The 17,173-nt window shown below is 40.2% G+C and overlaps 3 protein-coding genes across 3 annotated transcripts in view; all 3 read left to right on the top strand.

The window, feature by feature from the left end:
• Positions 1-17,173, top strand: part of LOC310947998 (protocadherin gamma-A12-like) — a gene marked incomplete at both ends in the record, with an annotated part of 97,499 nt that overhangs the window by 51,103 nt on the left and 29,223 nt on the right. The window lies entirely within an intron of this gene.
• Positions 1,500-3,866, top strand: LOC310947882 (protocadherin gamma-A11-like; the record flags this gene model as incomplete). Its single annotated transcript, XM_083914854.1, has 1 exon — positions 1,500-3,866. One exon carries the CDS (start codon positions 1,500-1,502, stop codon positions 3,864-3,866), a length of 2,367 nt encoding a protein of 788 aa, XP_083770980.1.
• LOC310948263 (protocadherin gamma-A11-like) lies at positions 7,019-9,403 on the top strand (the record flags this gene model as incomplete). Its single annotated transcript, XM_083915327.1, has 1 exon — positions 7,019-9,403. The coding sequence occupies one exon, from the start codon at positions 7,019-7,021 to the stop codon at positions 9,401-9,403; it is 2,385 nt and encodes a 794-aa protein (XP_083771453.1).

Genomic DNA, 17,173 nt, shown 5'->3' with positions numbered 1-17,173 from the left:
TGTGGAACATGTGTTTGCACAGTGTTTGTGTGTGTATACTTCTGTACCATTTACCCACTTCTCTGCTGTTATTTGTTGTTGTATTGTTCTTTTATAAAAATGTAAATCCAATACAAATAATGTAAAAATTAAAAATCAGTGGATTCACGCTTGCATCTGAACAGTGAAATATTCTACATGGAAACTGTAAAAAGCTTAGACTATTATATTTGACTAATGACAAATATAAACAGTTTTACAGAATAGATAAACCTTCAGTAAAGTATGGAGTGAGAAGTAGGATCGATGGTAATTGTGGTAGTTGTAGACAATTGTACGTACTCTTTTGCACACGTGGCAAAACACTTGTGATTTGCTTAAATTAATGAGGTTTCCAAATATGTGGGGACAACAAATTAATAGTTTTAAGCTTGTTTTTTCTCATTAAAGAATTGAACCAAAGCAAATAAGAAACAACTGTAATATATAGTGTATTTCTTTACAGTATATACTTTAACTACCTGATTCATTGATAGTAATTAACACATTTGCAGAATTGTAGCTATTTTCAGATGAATACTGAGATGCAGAATGACCTCTATGAAATAAGTGTTTAGAAAAGACAGAAACAGATTATGATTGAGTATTATTGTGATGCCTCTCTCTCTCTCTCTCTCTCTCTCTCTCTCTCTCTCTCTCTCTCTCTCTCTCTCTCTCTCTCTCTCTCTCACACACACACACACTCTGTCTCTCTCCCTCTCTCTCTCTCACACACTCTCTCTCTCTCCCTCTCTCTCTCTCTCTCCCTCTCTCTCTCTCTGTGTAGTTCTCTCTCACTCTCTCTCTCTCTCTCTCCATCCATGAAGTAGTACACTTTTCAATATATATGATTTGTTTGAATGCATCAGTCTCTGTCTTTGCATCTTTATGAATTATGAGTAGGTATTTTATTCTTGAGGTCAGTCGGTGTATAAATCTGTCAGAGGATTGATCGGTCAGACACATGCTTTACTATAGCTGCATGATACTATTTTATTAGGAGATTTCATTTTAGTTTCAGCAAAACTTGTTTGCATATTAAACTGTTGGCTTTTATGTTTCAAATAAATAAATGCTACTTAGTTCATTATAGCAACACTTAATTATGACTTACACTCATAGGCTCTATTTTGCTATGATGATAATTGATACAATTTATCTATAATTGTAAGATGCCACTTGTACTGTGTATGACATTTATACAACCACTTCTCCTGCTAATAGTAATAATGATAAAGCTTCAGTCTGTCATTTCCTAATTCCACTCATGGTGTCGCTATTGGCCAGTCTACGTGAAACATTCCCACTCCACCCTCTGGTGTACAGACCAATAAAAGGGTGATTTTGCAGTTACTCTTGGTCCTTGGATGCAGCCAGAGTAATTGTGAAGTGCTGTCTGTTTTCCTATGACTGAGCTGTTTAATCCTTATTGAATCTGTAACATCAACGTGGACCGTTGTCTGGAGCACAATATTGCCATGATGGGGCTCAAACGGAGCTGCTTTGTTTTCTTTCTCGTGTGGCAAACCGTGAATGGGGACGCGAGCTATTCCTTTCAAGAAGAAATGAAGCGCGGATCTCTTATTGGGAATATAGCGAAGGATCTTAACCTGGACTCGAGTAAACTGTCTGCTAGGAATGTCCGAGTTGATGCCGCAGGGAATCGAAAACGTTATTGTAGCATCAATCTGAGCAATGGGGATTTGATTGTTGCCGACAGGATTGACCGGGAGGAGCTTTGTGGAGAAAAGCTGTCGTGTGTAATAAAACGCGATATTGTACTGGAGAATCCTCTGGAACTGCATCCCTTCAGTCTTCACATTCAAGATATTAATGATAACTCACCACAGTTTAACGAAGACTTCATTAATATAGAAATTCACGAGTCGGCAGTCAGGGGAGCTCGTTTTGTGATAGAGGAGGCGCACGATGCGGATGTAGGACAAAATTCCGTTCAGCAGTACAGCCTTAGAAATAATGATAATTTCATTTTGGCTGTGGATGGAAACACAATAGAGCTTGTTCTCGAGAAAGAGCTTGATCGTGAAAAACAACACGAGATCAGTTTGCTCCTCACAGCTTTGGATGGTGGCTCTCCTCAGAGATCAGGTACTGTGGTCATACACGTCACTGTGCTGGATGCTAATGATAACGCCCCAGTGTTCAGCCAGGCCGTTTACAAAGCCAGTCTGCCTGAAAACTCTCCTGTAGATACTGTAGTGGTCACAGTGAGCGCTAGTGATGCAGACGAGGGAGTCCATGGAGATGTGACTTATGACTTTGGACATGTAACTGATGATGTGAAGAGAGTTTTTAGTATTGACCGTAAAGACGGCAAAATCAAAGTTAAAGGTGCTATTGATTTTGAAACTACTGCAACATATGATTTGCGCATTAAAGCAAAGGATGGATTAGGATTATCGTCATACACAAAGGTCATCGTTGATGTCACCGATGTCAATGACAACATACCTGTGATTTACGTGAAATCCTTGGCAAATCCCATTCCTGAGAACGTGTCACCTGGTACAGAGGTGGGCATCATTAACGTGCAGGATTCAGATTCTGATAATAACCAACGGATCCGCTGCTCCATTCAGCAAAACGTCCCTTTTAAGTTGGTTCCTTCTATTAAAAACTATTATTCTCTGGCGACCACAGGACAACTGGACCGTGAACTAGTGTCTGATTACAACATTACAATCACTGCCACTGACGAGGGCTCTCCACCTCTGTCCTCCTCTAAAACTGTTCAGTTATCTGTAGCAGACATCAACGACAACCCACCTTTGTTTGAGGAACAGTCCTACAGCGCATATGTGACTGAAAATAACAAACCTGGCTCCACTTTAGCTTCCGTTACTGCTCGAGACCCCGACTGGAGACAAAACGGTACAGTGATTTATTCTCTGATGCCCGGTGAGGTGAACGGTGCCCCGGTATCCTCCTATCTGTCTGTGAACGGAGACACGGGGGTGATCCACGCAGTGAGGTCGTTTGATTATGAACAGTTCAGGAGTTTTAAAGTCCACGTGATGGCCAGAGACAACGGTTCTCCACCGCTCAGCAGCAACGTGAGCGTCAGTGTGTTCATATCGGATGTGAATGACAACTCTCCTCAGATACTGTACCCTGCCCCGGAGGGCAACTCCTTCATGACCGAGCTGGTCCCCAAAGCTGCACACGGAGGCTCTCTGGTGTCCAAAGTGATCGCGGTGGACGCGGACTCCGGACAGAACGCCTGGCTGTCCTATCATATAGTCAAATCCACTGATCCGGGACTTTTCACTATTGGTCTCCACAGCGGAGAGATCAGGACACAGCGGGACATTTCTGAGTCTGACAGCATGAAACAGAACCTTGTTGTGGCAGTGAAAGATAACGGACAGCCCTCTCTCTCTGCCACCTGTTCCATGTATTTACTTATTTCTGATAACTTGGCTGAGGTGCCAGAACTGAAGGATATTTCTTATGATGAGAAGAACTCCAAACTGACCTCTTATCTGATCATCGCGCTGGTGTCTGTGTCCACCTTTTTCCTGACCTTCATTATCATCATCCTGGGTGTGAGGTTTTGCCGCAGGAGAAAGCCCAGACTGTTGTTTGATGGAGCAGTTGCCATCCCCAGCGCTTATCTCCCTCCTAATTACGCAGATGTTGACGGCACAGGAACTTTACGCAGCGCTTACAACTATGACGCCTACCTGACAACAGGTTCAAGAACCAGTGACTTTAAGTTCGTGACATCTTACAATGACAACACACTTCCTGCTGACCAGACTCTGAGGAAAAGCCCATCAGACTTTGCTGATGCGTTTGGAGAATTGGAGGAGTCTTCACAGGTATGAAAGGTCTATGGGGCATCACATTTTTTCAGTAGAAAATAAGTTTACTCAAAGAGGCATTCACCTCAAACGTTTCCATTTTAGTTTCATACATATGCATTGATATTATATAGAATATTGATCAACCTCATCTGTTGTGTGCATCTTTCATGATATCTCAATACTTGAATACCATCATACTCATGTCATAGTTAATGACAACCTTACTGAATGCCCTTTCTATTCACCATTTTACTTGCTCTCTGTGTTTGTACTTTATTCAGACTACTACTACATGAGGCTGATTAGCACTTGAATAGTCATGCTGTTATATTTGGGTGTTTACATTTACATTACCTGAGTCGGGGAGTTCTAGACATGATGCTAGGTTCCCTCTTGTTGTAGTTATGCTCCATTGATTGAATTAAATGTGTTTAATCATATACAGTACATTGTTGCATGAAAGTTTTTCTTTAAGGATTTGTACCAATTTTGTGGTAACTTTTGAATCTTCTCTCATCCAAACACTTTGTTTGGGTTGAATTTTCATAATGGATTAGTTGATGTTGTTTGGCCTGCTTAAAATATGGCACAGTGACATTCCCCTTTCCAAGTCCTTGTTTTATGTATGTTTATTGTGCAGTTTATCTCTTTTTTATTACATTAATATTAACAATCATACAGATTCTGCAGCAACTTATATCTGAACGATTATATACAATTGTCTGTTTTTCCCTGAAATCTTGACAGAAACAAATTATTTAATAGCAATACAATAATAACATCTACATCACATATTAGCTTGACAGCAACCTACAGTGTGCAGTTCAACTTATTTTTAGTAACCAGCTTCAATATTGACATTCAATAATACGTCCTGTCTCTTACACAATCACATGTTCATTGTGGAAGAGTAAATTATGTCTGTGGTCATAATTGCCACTGTATATCATTTACAATGGATTCATTTGTTGCTATATTTCCCCTCTGGTGTTCAATAAAGTTTTATCATACATTAATATTTCTCTCGAGCACTGATCTTTCTCTATAGTCCTAAGACGTATTTGGTAAAATTGTAATACTTATCAGTGATTTATGACTGAAACCCTTTCGTAGACATCATATTGTTGTGTAATAGCGGCATAAACACCACAGGTGGAAGACACTGCTAGAAGGATGTCTTTACATTTAAAGCAAATCCCTCATTAACATTTACACTAAATTGGCCTCTCGTGTTTGAGCTTTGTTGTATTTCATTAAATGTAGAGAAAAACAAACATGCTGTTCGTATTTTACATTTAATTTATCTGCTTCAATAGAAATGTTTGTCCCATGTAGATATGTTCAGTGCTTATGCACACTTTGTCATGTGGGGAATCTTCTGATTTTACTATGAAGGCACTTTATTACAATATGACCGTCTCTTAGTTGTGCTCTTGAGAAAATGCTTACTGTCAAACGTTATCTTCCATCTTCCATCTGTGCCTTGAAAGGCAATTTTATAATTGCTGTGCGGTGTAGGCTGGGCCGGATTTCCTTTTCACTATATGGGGGGATGTAGGATTAAACAACTGTAAAAACTATAAACTACCATCATATTTGTAGATTGGCAGAGTATTAAACCAGGTATTTGTGTGCTGGTGGTCAATTGGCAACAAGAGGAGGGTGTCCCCACAGCAAAGTTTGTGACCTACTGGTTTTTGCATTGAGTTTTCTCTTCATTGTTTGCAGTACTTTCTATTATGTAAGTGGTGATATAATGTCTTTCTTAATCAGAGTTTGAACAAACTTGCTGTGTAAATACTTAATGCATGTCTCTTTCACTTTATGGAATTTATAAATGAAACTCTTCTCAACACAAGTTGCAGCTGATTGCAGGATTTCACGCCAAGTGTGGTCAAAGAAACGCCCTGCTTTCTACTGGATGTAGTTATGAACTTGGTGATGTCATCATTCCAAGAAGAGCCTTGAGACATGGTTTAGTTTACATACATTTAACTTAAACAGTTTGTTTCACTTCATATCATTACAATACGTGCCATTCATTTTAATAGTTCATACAGTATGAAGGTAAGACTATAACCAATCAAGATGATCAAAACAAAAGCCAAGTTATCCTGCTAATATGCACCTCCGTATATAGATACTATCCTGACCCATGGAGACAATGTTGTTCAGTATAACAAATTTGTTCAACCCTGTGATTTGATGGCAAAGATCACTGAGCTACGGTGTAATTTTAATATACATGACAGACATGTATTTTTTTTTTAATTCAGCAATAGCAGTCGTCTGCAGTCACCCATGTTTTCACGGTATATTACATCTGCAAGCTTCATTAAAAAAAGTTGTAAAACCTGTTTAAAGTCCAGGATTATTTTTACTTCTGCGTTTCAGTTTCACATTTTTTACCAGACCACATTCAGTGAAGACAGACTAGAATCTGGTCTGCTTGCAGAAATGCCTCTCTGATTAAATGGCAAAACTTGAACTCAACCCTCTTTCTGAAGTTATCAGGTGATGACTATGTTGTTAGCCTGGGATGCAGATTAACATGATTAGACTATTTATTTATTTATTTTATTGTTTCCAGATTATTTTTCTTTCTTATAGATTATAATAGCTAATCACTATTAAATAGTATTTAAGTATGCAGACTGACAATTCAAAGATTATCTGAGCTTTTGACCAGACTTGTTTTGGATGTAGTTTAGTAATCTTTAAAAAATAAAGTGTATCCTGAAAAAGTGCATGTTGTCTTCAGACCTTAATGTTGGTCTGTCTTTCAAGCATTGAACTCAATGCACAGAAGGAGTTGTTGCCACTGGTCTCCTGATGTGGACTGATTGTGGGTGACTGCAGTTGCAAAGTTAGTTTACGTTCTGTTCAAGAGGACTGGTGGCCACGATCATAGCCTGCAACAATTCAAATAACGTTCATTTCTGTTTATTATACATAACAGTGTTATTGTTGAACTGAACTCACGGTGTCGCTATACACCAGCCTTAAAATGGCCCAGTTCCTCAATCCTTTGTGGACAGACGTCCTTGTACGCCCATTGCGTTCTCTACAAGCTACAGGACTATCACGCTGAATTGCTGTTGCTCTTCGTGTTATGCAGTTGAACTGTGTGTGTTCGCTTTTTTCATCAAACTCTTAGGAACTCATCGTCAATGATGGATTCAAAAATGATCTTCTTTGGAATGTGCGGATTTCACTTCCTCCTGCTTTTCTTGCATGTCGCATATGGAGACATGAGCTACTCTTTTCCAGAGGAGATGAAACGAGGATCGGTTATTGGAAATATGGCCAAGGATCTCGGGCTGGAGACGGTCGCATTCTCTAACAGGAGAGCCCGTATCGACACCGACGGGACTGATAAACGTTACTGTGACGTTAACCTGAATAACGGAGAGCTGATTGTTGCCGACAGGATTGACCGAGAGGGGCTTTGTGGGGAAAAGGCTTCGTGCATCCTAAAACACGAGCTGGTGCTGGAGAATCCTCTCGAGCTCCATCGGATTAGTCTTCACATTCAAGATATTAATGATAACTCGCCACAGTTTAAGGAAGACTTCATTAATATAGAAATTCACGAGTTGGCAGACAGGGGAGCTCGTTTTGTGGTAGAGGAGGCGCACGATGCGGATGTAGGACAAAATTCAGTTCAGCAGTACAGCCTTAGAAAGAATGATAATTTCATTTTGGCTGTTGATGGAAACACAATAGAGCTTGTTCTTGAGAAAGAGCTTGATCGTGAAAAACAACACGAGATCAATTTGCTCCTCACAGCTTTGGATGGTGGCTCTCCTCAGAGATCAGGTACTGTGGTCATACACGTCACTGTGCTGGATGCTAATGATAACGCCCCAGTGTTCAGCCAGGCCGTTTACAAAGCCAGTCTGCCTGAAAACTCTCCTGTAGACACTGTAGTGGTCACAGTGAGCGCTACTGATGCAGACGAGGGAGTCAATGGAGATGTCACTTATGAATTTGGACATGTTACTGATGATGTGAAGAAGATATTTAGTATTGATCGTAAAGAAGGTGAAATTAGAGTAATTGGCACTGTTGATTATGAAACTACGTCATCATTTGAAATACGCCTTAAAGCAAAAGATGGGTTAGGGCTGTCATCATATGCGAAGGTAATGATTTATATCACTGATGTGAATGACAACGCCCCTATAGTCAATTTAAAATCACTGACTAACCCCATACCTGAGAACGTGTCACCTGGTACAGAGGTGGGCATCATTAACGTGCAGGATAGAGACTCTGAGAAGAACAGACAGGTCCGCTGCTCCATTCAGCAAAACGTCCCTTTTAAGTTGGTTCCTTCTATTAAAAACTATTATTCTCTGGTGACCACAGGACAACTGGACCGTGAACTAGTGTCTGATTACAACATTACAATAACTGCCACTGACGAGGGCTCTCCACCCCTGTCCTCCTCTAAAACTGTTCAGTTATCTGTAGCAGACATCAACGACAACCCACCTGTGTTTGAGGAACAGTCCTACAGCGCATATGTGACTGAAAATAACAAACCTGGCTCCACTTTATGTTCCGTTACTGCTCGAGACCCCGACTGGAGACAAAACGGTACAGTGATTTATTCTCTGTTACCAGGTGAGGTGAACGGTGCCACGGTGTCCTCCTATCTATCTGTTAACGGAGACATGGGTGTGATTCACGCTGTGAGGTCGTTTGATTATGAACAGTTCAGGAGTTTTAAAGTCCACGTGATGGCCAGAGACAACGGTTCTCCTCCGCTCAGCAGCAACGTGACCGTCAGTGTGTTCATAATGGATGTGAACGACCACACTCCTCAGGTACTGTACCCCGCCCCGGAGGGCAACTCCTTCATGACCGAGCTGGTCCCCAAAGCTGCACACGGAGGCGCTCTGGTGTCCAAAGTGATCGCGGTGGACGCGGACTCCGGACAGAACGCCTGGCTGTCCTATCATATAGTCAAATCCACTGATCCGGGACTTTTCACTATTGGACTCCACAGCGGAGAGATCAGGACACAGCGGGACATTTCTGAGTCTGACAGCATGAAACAGAACCTTATTGTGGCAGTGAAAGATAACGGACAGCCCTCTCTCTCTGCCACCTGTTCCATGTATTTACTTATTTCTGATAACTTGGCTGAGGTGCCAGAACTGAAGGATATTTCTTATGATGAGAAGAACTCCAAACTGACCTCTTATCTGATCATCGCGCTGGTGTCTGTGTCCACCTTTTTCCTGACCTTCATTATCATCATCCTGGGTGTGAGGTTTTGTCGCAGGAGAAAGCCCAGACTGTTGTTTGATGGAGCAGTTGCCATCCCCAGCGCTTATCTCCCTCCCAATTACGCAGACGTTGACGGCACAGGAACTTTACGCAGCGCTTACAACTATGACGCATACCTGACAACAGGTTCAAGAACCAGTGACTTTAAGTTCGTGACATCTTACAACGACAACACACTTCCTGCTGACCAGACTCTCAGGAAAAGCCCATCAGACTTTGCTGATGCGTTTGGAGAATTGGAGGAGTCCCCACAGGTATGAAAGGTCTATGGGGCATCACATTTTTTCAGTAGAAAATAAGTTTACTCAAAGAGGCATTCACCTCAAAAGTTTCCATTTTAGTTTCATACATATGCATTGATATTATATAGAATATTGATCAACCTCATCTGTTGTGTGCATCTTTCATGATATCTCAATACTTGAATACCATCATACTCATGTCATTGTTAATGACAACCTTACTGAATGCCCTTTCTATTCACCATTTTACTTGCTCTCTGTGTTTGTACATTATTCAGACTACTACTACATGAGGCTGATAAGCACTTGTATAGTCATGCTGTTATATTTGGGTGTTTACATATACATTACCTGAATCAGGGAGTTATAGACATGTTGCTAGTTTCCCTCTTGGTGTAGTTATGCCCCATTGATTGAATTAAATATCTTTAATCATATACAGTACATTGTTTCATGAAACTTTTTCTTTTAAGATTTGTACCAATTTTGTTGTAAATTTTGAATCTTCTCTCATCCAAACACTTTGTTTGGGTTGAATTTTCATAATGGATTAGTTGATGTTGTTTGGCCTGCTTAAAATATGGCACAGTGACATTCCCCTTTCCATGTCCTTGTTTTATGTATTTTTATTGTGCAGTTTATCTCTTTTTTATTACATAAACATTAACAATCATACAGATTCTGCAGCAACTTATATCTGAACGATTATATACAATTGCCTGCTCTGCCCTGAAATCTCGACAGAAACAAATTATTTAACAGCAATACAATAATAACATCTACATCACATATTAGCTTGACAGCAACCTACGGTGTGCAGTTCAACTTATTTTTAGTAACCAGCTTCAATATTGACTGTCAATAATACGTCCTGTCTCCTACACAATCACATGTTCATTGTGGAAGACTAAATTATGTCCGTGGTCATAATTGCCACTGTATATAAATTACAATGGATTCATTTGTTGCTATATTTGCCCTCTGGTGTTCAATAAAGTCTTATCATACATTAATATTTCTCTCAAGCACTGATCTTTCTCTATAGTCCTAAGACATATGTCACTCTGGTATTTGGTAGAATTGTAATACTTATCAGTGATTCATGACTGAAACCCTTCGTAGACATCATATTGTTGTGTAATAGCGGCATATACACCACAGGTGGAAGACACTGCTAGAAGGATGTCTTTACATTTAAAGCAAATCCCTCATAAACATTTACACTAAATTGGCCTCTCGTGTTTGAGCTTTGTTGTATTTCATTAAATGTAGAGAAAAACAAACATGATGTTTGTATTTTACATTTTATATTTAATTTATCTGCTTCAATAGAAATGTTTGTCCCATGGAGATATGTTCAGTGCTTATGCACACTTTGTCATGTGGGGAATCTTCTGCTTTTACTATGAAGGCACTTTATTACAATATGACCGTCTCTTAGTTGTGCTCTTGAGAAAATGCTTACTGTCAAACGTTATCTTCCATCTTCCATCTGTGCCTTGAAAGGCAATTTCATAATTGCTGTGCGGTGTAGGCTGGGCCGGATTTCCTCCTCACTATATGGGTGGATGTAGGATTAAACAACTGTAAAAACTATAAGCTACTATCATATTTGTAGATTGGCAGAATATTAAAACATGTATTTGTGTGCTGGTGGTCAAATGGCAACAAGAGGAGGGTGTCCCCACAGCAAAGTTGGTGACCTACTGGATTTTGCATTGAGTTTTCTCTTTATTGTTTCCAGTACTTTCTATTATGTAAGTGGTGATATAATGTCTTTCTTAGTCAGAGTTTGAACAAACTTGCCGCGTAAATACTTAATGCATGTCTCTTTCACTTTATGGAACTTATAAATGAAACTCTTCTCAACACAAGTTGCAGCTGATTGCAGGATTTCACACCAAGTGTGGTCAAAGAAACGCCCTGCTTTCTACTGGATGTAGTTATGAACTTGGTGATGTCATCATTCCAAGAAGAGCCTTGAGACATGGTTTAGTTTACATACATTTATCTTAGAGAGTTTGTTTCATTTCATATCATTACAATACGTGCCATTCAGTTTATTAGTTCATACATTATGAAGGTAAGACTATAACCAATCAAGATGATCAAAACAAAATCCAAATTATCCTGCTAATATGCACCTCCGTATATAGATAGTATCCTAACACATGGAGACAATGTTGTTCAGTATAACACATTTGTTCAACCCTGTGATTTGATGGCAGATATTACTGAGATACGGTGTAATTTTAATATACATGACAGACATGTATTTTTTTTAAAGTCAGCAATAGCAGCCGTCTGCAGTCATCCTTATGCTCCAGTATATTAAGTCTGCAGGCTTAATTGAAAAAGAAAGTACAACCCGTTTAATGTCCAGGATTATGGTGACTACAGCGTTTCAGTTTCACATATTTTACCAGACCACATTCAGTGAAGACGGACTCGAATCTGGTCTACAAATTACCCTCTGATTAAATGACAAAACTTGAACTCAACCCTCTTTCTGAGGTCATCAGGTAATTACTATGTTGTTAGGCTGGGATGCAGTTACAAATTAACATGATTATAATATTTTTTTCCTTGTGTCTGATATTGTTTTTCATGCTTATAGTTAATTATAGCTAATAGCTTGTAAATGTAATTTAAGTATGCAGTCTGAATTTAAAGATAACCTGAGCTCATTGATCAGACTTGCTTTTAATGTACTTTAGTCATCTTTTTAAAAAAGTGTGGCCTTAAAAAATGCATGTTGTCTTCAGACCTTAATGTTGGTCTGTCTTTCAAGCATTGAACTCAATGCACAGAAGGAGTTGTTGGAACTGGTCTCCTGATGTGGACTGATTGTGGGTTACTGCAGTTGCAAAGTTAGTTTACGTTCTGTTCAAGAGGACTGGTGGCCACGATCATAGCCTGCAACAATTTAAATAACGTTAATTTGTATTTATTATGAATAACAGTGTTATTGTTGAACTGAACTCACGGTGTCGCTATACACCAGCCTTAAAATGGTCCGGTTCCTCAATCCTTTGTGGACAGACGTCCTTGTACGCCCATTGCGTTCTCTACAAGCTACAGGACTATCACGCTGAATTGCTGTTGCTCTTCGTGTTATGCAGTTGAACTGTGTGTGTTCGCTTTTTTCATCAAACTCTTAGGAACTCATCGTCAATGATGGATTCAAAAATGATCTTCTTTGGAATGTGCGGATTTCACTTCCTCCTGCTTTTCTTGCATGTCGCATATGGAGACATGAGCTACTCTTTTCCAGAGGAGATGAAACGAGGATCCGTTATTGGAAATATAGCCAAGGATCTCGGGCTGGAGACGGTCGCGTTCTCTAACAGGAGAGCCCGTATCGACACCGACGGGACTGATAAACGTTACTGTGACGTTAACCTGAATAACGGAGAGCTGATTGTTGCCGACAGGATTGACCGAGAGGGGCTTTGTGTGGAAAAGGCTTCGTGCATCCTAAAGCATGAGCTGGTGCTGGAGAATCCTCTCGAGCTCCATCGGATTAGTCTTCACATTCAAGATATTAATGATAACTCGCCACAGTTTAAGGAAGACTTCATTAAAATAGAAATTCACGAGTCGGCGGTCAGGGGAGCTCGTTTTGTGATAGAGGAGGCGCACGATGCGGATGTAGGACAAAATTCAGTTCAGCAGTACAGCCTTAGAAAGAATGATAATTTCATTTTGGCTGTTGATGGAAACACAATAGAGCTTGTTCTTGAGAAAGAGCTTGATCGTGAAAAACAACACGAGATCAATTTGCTCCTCACAGCTTTAGATGGTGGCTCTCCTCAGAGATCAGGTACTGTGGTCATACACGTCACTGTGCTGGATGCTAATGATAACGCCCCAGTGTTCAGCCAGGCCGTTTACAAAGCCAGTCTGCCTGAAAACTCTCCTGTAGACACTGTAGTGGTCACAGTGAGCGCTAGTGATGCAGACGAGGGAGTCCATGGAGATGTCACTTATGAATTTGGACATGTTACTGATGATGTGAAGAAGATATTCAGTATTGACCGTAAAGTGGGTGAGATAAGAGTAATTGGCACTGTTGATTATGAAACTACGTCATCATTTGAAATACGCGTTAAAGCAAAAGATGGGCTAGGGCTGTCATCATATGCGAAGGTAATGGTTTCTATCACTGATGTGAATGATAACGCCCCTATAGTCAATTTAAAATCTCTGACTAACCCCATACCTGAGAGCGTGTCACCTGGTACAGAGGTGGGCATCATTAACGTGCAGGATAGAGACTCTGAGAAGAACAGACAGGTCCGCTGCTCCATTCAGCAAATCGTCCCCTTTAAGTTGGTTCCTTCTATTAAAAACTATTATTCTCTGGTGACCACAGGACAACTGGACCGTGAACTAGTGTCTGATTACAACATTACAATCACTGCCACTGACGAGGGCTCTCCACCTCTGTCCTCCTCTAAAACTGTTCAGTTATCTGTGGCAGACATCAACGACAACCCACCTGTGTTTGAGGAACTGTCCTACAGCGCATATGTGACTGAAAATAACAAACCTGGCTCCACTTTATGTTCCGTTACTGCTCGAGACCCCGACTGGAGACAAAACGGTACAGTGATTTATTCTCTTTTACCCGGTGAGGTGAACGGTGCCCCCGTGTCCTCCTATCTATCTGTTAACGGAGACACGGGGGTGATCCACGCTGTGAGGTCGTTTGATTATGAACAGTTCAGGAGTTTTAAAGTCCACGTGATGGCCAGAGACAACGGTTCTCCTCCGCTCAGCAGCAACGTGACCGTCAGTGTGTTCATATCGGATGTGAATGACAACTCTCCTCAGATACTGTACCCCGCCCCGGAGGGCAACTCCTTTATGACCGAGCTGGTCCCCAAAGCTGCACACGGAGGCTCTCTGGTGTCCAAAGTGATCGCGGTGGACGCGGACTCCGGACAGAACGCCTGGCTGTCCTATCATATAGTCAAATCCACTGATCCGGGACTTTTCACCATTGGTCTCCACAGCGGAGAGATCAGGACACAGCGGGACATTTCTGAGTCTGACAGCATGAAACAGAACCTTATTGTGGCAGTGAAAGATAACGGACAGCCCTCTCTCTCTGCCACCTGTTCCATGTATTTACTTATTTCTGATAACTTGGCTGAGGTGCCAGAACTGAAGGATATTTCTTATGATGAGAAGAACTCCAAACTGACCTCTTATCTGATCATCGCGCTGGTGTCTGTATCCACCTTTTTCCTGACCTTCATTATCATCATCCTGGGTGTGAGGTTTTGTCGCAGGAGAAAGCCCAGACTGTTGTTTGATGGAGCAGTTGCCATCCCCAGCGCTTATCTCCCTCCTAATTACGCAGATGTTGACGGCACAGGAACTTTACGCAGCGCTTACAACTATGACGCCTACCTGACAACAGGTTCAAGAACCAGTGACTTTAAGTTCGTGACATCTTACAATGACAACACACTTCCTGCTGACCAGACTCTGAGGAAGAGCCCATCAGATTTTGCTGATGCGTTTGGAGAGTGTGATGATTCTCCTGAGGTAGGAACATATTCCAGATTTCAAGTTGTATTCCTCGCCCTGCAGTCATAATGCAATTGAGTTCGTTTTAACAATCCGTCGGCATTGTTCTTCCCTGTGTTTGAGACTAAATACACGTTTTAGTAGTGCTCTCGAAAAATAGTATGATGCCAAAATTATTTAGATGTCACTTTATAATCACACACGTATTTGATATATTTTTTTAAAATAACTTCTATCAGCCGACCTGATTACCCTTCACGACTTTAAACAGGAAATCCTTAACATCCGTCCCTTTTTCTCTGTCCATGGTTCTGAACTCTGTTTGAGCATTTGATGCATTTTCAAGGCTATCTGACCACTCTTTCATTATGTCATGCTCTCTATCGGAATTTTGTTTCATTAAATTTGATATTGCATTTTTTAGAATTTAGTTTTCCTTGATCTACTGGTTTTATATAAAATACGTTGTTTCTCTTATTTGCTATATTTATAAGAACATCTTTTGAACTGATACTCAGGTGGAGCCAATTACTTTTTCGATTCAGAGGCCATTGTTTCCTTTGGTCATATTCATTTTTCTTTCTCAGTCAGTCTCTAATGTGCTGCATTGTTGGTCATTTTCCACAAACAAATGACTTGCTCCTACATAGTCCCTGTTTCAGAATGTGGGTTGAGTTAAAACTCTGTTTGTTAACCCTGAAGTGAGGGAAACACTGGGTTTTCAGTTCTATAAAGAAAGGTAACTCAAAAGTGTTTTGAGATGGCTGACTTCTTTGTCTCTGTATCACCAATTCTACAGATGGACAGTCTTTTATTTTTCCCCAAAATGTTTTTGTATATATTGATTCCTCAATTAATGACAGCTTTTTTTGTTTGTGCTGTGTCCTTATGATTCGGAGTATCCTCCTGCAGTGTTTAATTGTGTCAAAATAAAGAAGGCACAAATCCACATTTCCTGGATCTCTGAGATTTTCATAGGATCATTTTCTAAATTTGCTGCATCATTTACTGATGACATCACATTTTCTTTACTGTTAATGTATGTGATGTTCAGAAAGGTATCTGATAGTGTTTGAATTTTTGGGATGCTGATTGCTTTGTGAAACTTGTCTGCGCTGTTTTAGTCCATTATTATGGTCTCTTGATATACAGCTTCCTGAACAGTGGAGGTTTAGTGTTGTTCCTCACTTTTAAGAAACAGTCATTTGGCTGTGGTCAGACGGGGTTAATGATTTAACTGAAAATGAGGTAATCATAAGGGAATGAAGGTAACACATGGAATAAATCTTTTGGAGCGTTAATGATGTTGTGTTTTAATTTAACAGTGAGGGAATTTTGGGAGGAGGTCAGATTGTCTGTACAGGAGATCCTCTGCATTAGATTGGATCTGGAAACTAGGGTCTTTCTGCTCGGTCTCTACTCAGAGGTACAAATAATAAAATCATCATGACATTTGTTTTTATAAACATGTGCTCTCTTCAAGCAAAAGTGACAATAGCCTTATCATGGAAAGCCTTTGGTAAACCTGCTGTAGCTGTGTGGTTCAGGGAACTAACTTCTTGTTTACCCCTGGAAAAAAATATCCTTACACTCTTAAGGACAGGCAGGAGGTATTTAAAAACGTATGGGGTCGTTTCATCAATTATATGAAGGACAATGATTTGGTGCACCTGATGGACGGGCCTGGAACAGTATAAGCACGCCCTTTGCATGACCCAGTTTCCTCTTCTCCTACCTTCTGGACTTTATGTTACTGTATCTTCTGTGGACTCATCACTATGTGACTTCATTGGGGAGGACCCAATGTTTTTGTTTCATCTTGTTGAAACAAACGATGTATGGAACAGTTGTGTATAGTGTGGAACATTTGTTTGGGCTGTGTTTGTGTGTATACTTCTGTACCATTTACTTACTTCTCTGCTGTTATTTGTTGTTGTATTGTTCTTTTATAAAAATGAAAATCCAATACAAATATTGTAAAAAATTAAAAAAATAAGTGGATTCACGCTTGCATTTGAACAGTGAAATATTCTACATGGAAAATGTAAAAAGCTTAGACTATTGTATTTGACTAATGACAAATATAAAAAGTTTTACAGAATAGATAAACCTTCAGTAAAGTATGGAGTGAGAAGTAGGATCGATGGTAATTGTGGTAGTTGTAGACAATTGTACGTACTCTTTTGCAAACGTGGCAAAACACTTGTGATTTGCTTAAATTAATGAGGTTTCCAAATATGTGGGGACAAC

Source organism: Echiichthys vipera, assembly GCF_963691815.1.
Source record: "Echiichthys vipera genome assembly, chromosome: 6".
Taxonomy (NCBI): Eukaryota; Metazoa; Chordata; class Actinopteri; order Perciformes; family Trachinidae; genus Echiichthys; species Echiichthys vipera.
Note: the sequence above shows the minus strand (reverse complement) of the source record. Positions and strands in the feature narration are given on the sequence as shown.